At 53.8% G+C, this 2,500-nt stretch overlaps 1 protein-coding gene across 1 annotated transcript in view; it reads left to right on the top strand.

The window, feature by feature from the left end:
* Window positions 1–123: 123 nt before the first annotated feature.
* mtss1lb (MTSS I-BAR domain containing 2b) overlaps window positions 124–2,500 on the top strand; it is a gene marked incomplete at its 5' end in the record, with an annotated part of 11,334 nt that continues 8,957 nt past the window's right edge. The window contains 3 exons of the mRNA XM_035419527.1: window positions 124–297; window positions 806–913; window positions 1,963–2,060. Coding sequence (XP_035275418.1) covers window positions 124–297; window positions 806–913; window positions 1,963–2,060 — 380 coding nt within the window. The remainder of the gene's footprint in view (window positions 298–805; window positions 914–1,962; window positions 2,061–2,500) is intronic.

The following is a 2,500-nucleotide window of genomic DNA, read 5'->3' on the forward strand; positions in this document are numbered from 1 at the left end:
CACCCCCCGCTCCCCCCTCTGCCTCACCCCCTTCCCCTTCCCCCGCCCCCCCTCTGCCTCACCCCCTTCCCCTCGCCCCCCCCGCCCCCCCCCTCTGCCCCGCCCCCTTCCCCTTGGCCCCGCCCCCCTCCCGCCGCAGGCCGCGGGGACCTGCAGCCGCAGCTGGACAGCGCCATGCAGGACGTGAACGACATGTACCTGCTGATGGAGGAGACGGAGAAGCAGGCGGTGCGCCGGGCCCTGGTGGAGGAGCGGGGTCGCTTCTGCACCTTCATCGGCTTCCTGCAGCCCGTGGTGGTGAGAGGGGGAGGGGGGCGGAGCCTGGCGAGAGGGGGAGGGGCTAGGGAGTGGAGACTGACAGGAGTCGGAGGTGTTAGAGGAAGGAGATTGACAGGAGGGGGAGGGGTTAGGGGGAGGAGACTCACAGGTGTGGGAGGGGTTAGAGGAAGGAGATTGACAGGAGGGGGAGGGGTTAGCCGAAAGAGACTGACAGGTGTGGGAGGGGTTAGAGGAAGGAGATTGACAGGAGGGGGAGGGGTTAGCCGAAAGAGACTGACAGGTGTGGGAGGGGTTAGAGGAAGGAGATTGACAGGAGTCGGAGGTGTTAGAGGAAGGAGATTGACGGGGGGAGGGGTTAGAGGAAGGAGACTCACAGGACGAAGAGTGCAGAGTAAAGACAGCCAGAATTGGGAGGAGTTGGAGGTTGACAGGTAGTTAAATGCGGAGGGAAAGAGCTGGGAGAGGTGCACACTGTGTTACTGCCTGGGCACCCATGGCTCTGTCTGCGTCTCTGTCACTTTGTCAGAATGGCGAGATTGCCATGCTGGGGGAGATCACCCACCTCCAGGCCATCATCGATGATCTCACCGTGCTGACCACTGACCCCCACAAACTGCCCCCCGCCAGCGAGCAGGTACGCGCACCTACCCCCTGCTTCCGCTCAGGTAACCCCACACACCTGGCTGCACCCCACAGCCCACCTGTAAATACAGTCCCTGCTTTCCACGCGGGACTGAAGGACGAATTGGTTCTCTCGGCTCGTTCTCGGGTTGAAAAATGAGTTTTGCTTCCGGGTGACATTTCCAAGAGGAAGTCCATCGTCAGCTGGAGGTACAGCTGTGTATTTAACAGATTACGGGATTAATAAAGTGTTGGCTATCGCTGCTCTCCTGAGGGATAGCGTGTCAGCGCTGGATGAGCTACTCAGGCTAATTGCATCACGCGAACGGCCTCGAACGGCTCATTTGCCTTCATTCCGAGCTCTCATTGAAAGGCCCTGTTGACATCGAGAGGATGAGGTAGATTTCAGTTGACTTCAGAAAGGACCACGGCGAGTGTTTTAAACTGACTCGTTTTATATCAGCCTGAGTCAAGCTGACTCATTCATACCACAGTCCAACCACAGTATACAGTATATAGGGGTGATGTTGATTGGTTTGAGCATCAAAATAAAAAAAAAAGTGTAAGGTCTGTCCTTGTAATTTACAGTCTAGACTAAATAAAGAAAACCACTGCTTGGGTCATTGAATAGCCACTTTACTAGAATTTACTAGAAACACTGGAAATGCAGCTGTCGCATGGAACTTTTTCTGAAGTGTCTTGAATGCTGTGGTACTCTCGGACTACCCGATAACAAGAGAATTAGTCTGCATTGAGTGCTGTGTTTGGGCCTGAGAACTCTGGCGAATGTTGTGTGTTCTCTGATTGGCTGGTTAGCTGTAAGCTCTGGTGAATGTTGAGTGTTCTCTGATTGGCTGGTTAGCTGTAAGCTCTGGTGAATGTTGAGTGCTCTCTGATTGGCTGGTTAGCTGTGATCTCTGGTGAAAGTTGAGTGTGTTCTGATTGGCTGAGTAGAGTAGCTGTGAGCTCTGGTGAATGTTGTGTGCTCTCTGATTGGCTGGTTACGGTAACTGTGAGCCCTGGGGAATGTTGTCTGCTCTCTGATTGGTCGCACTCTTCCAGGTGATCAAAGACCTGAAGGGCTCTGATTACAGCTGGTCCTACCAGACTCCGCCCTCCTCCCCCAGCAGCTCTGGGTCCAGGAAGAGCAGCATGTGCAGGTGAGTGACAGCGTGAGAGGATGATTAGAGTTAGACGGGCTGAAAATGGACTTGACCGTGATAGTTCCCATGAGCCCACACTCTGAGCAGACCTGAGGACGATGGACGCCCCAATATTCAGTCTGGTTCTTCTGAAGGATTCTTTAATATAACATCCAATGACCATGCCGCTATTGCCTTTGGCTTGCTTTTGTGGGGACGGGGCCGGGGGGGGGGGGGGGGGGGGGGGTTTCGCCCAGGGTATAGGCTGTGTTATTGTGAAGATATTATTTGTAAACTGCACTACATAAATAACATTTGATTGGGTGAATGCTTGAGTGGGTGAAACATTGATTTTTTAGAGAGCCTGGCAGACTGAAGTGTGCCATTTTGCTGTGTTTCTGATTTTCGTACCTTTCTCACTGTAAAATGTGTGCTTTGTGACGTCTCGATGGCTATAG

The sequence above is a fragment of the Anguilla anguilla genome, chromosome 5, assembly GCF_013347855.1.
Source record: "Anguilla anguilla isolate fAngAng1 chromosome 5, fAngAng1.pri, whole genome shotgun sequence".
NCBI classification, from domain to species: Eukaryota; Metazoa; Chordata; class Actinopteri; order Anguilliformes; family Anguillidae; genus Anguilla; species Anguilla anguilla.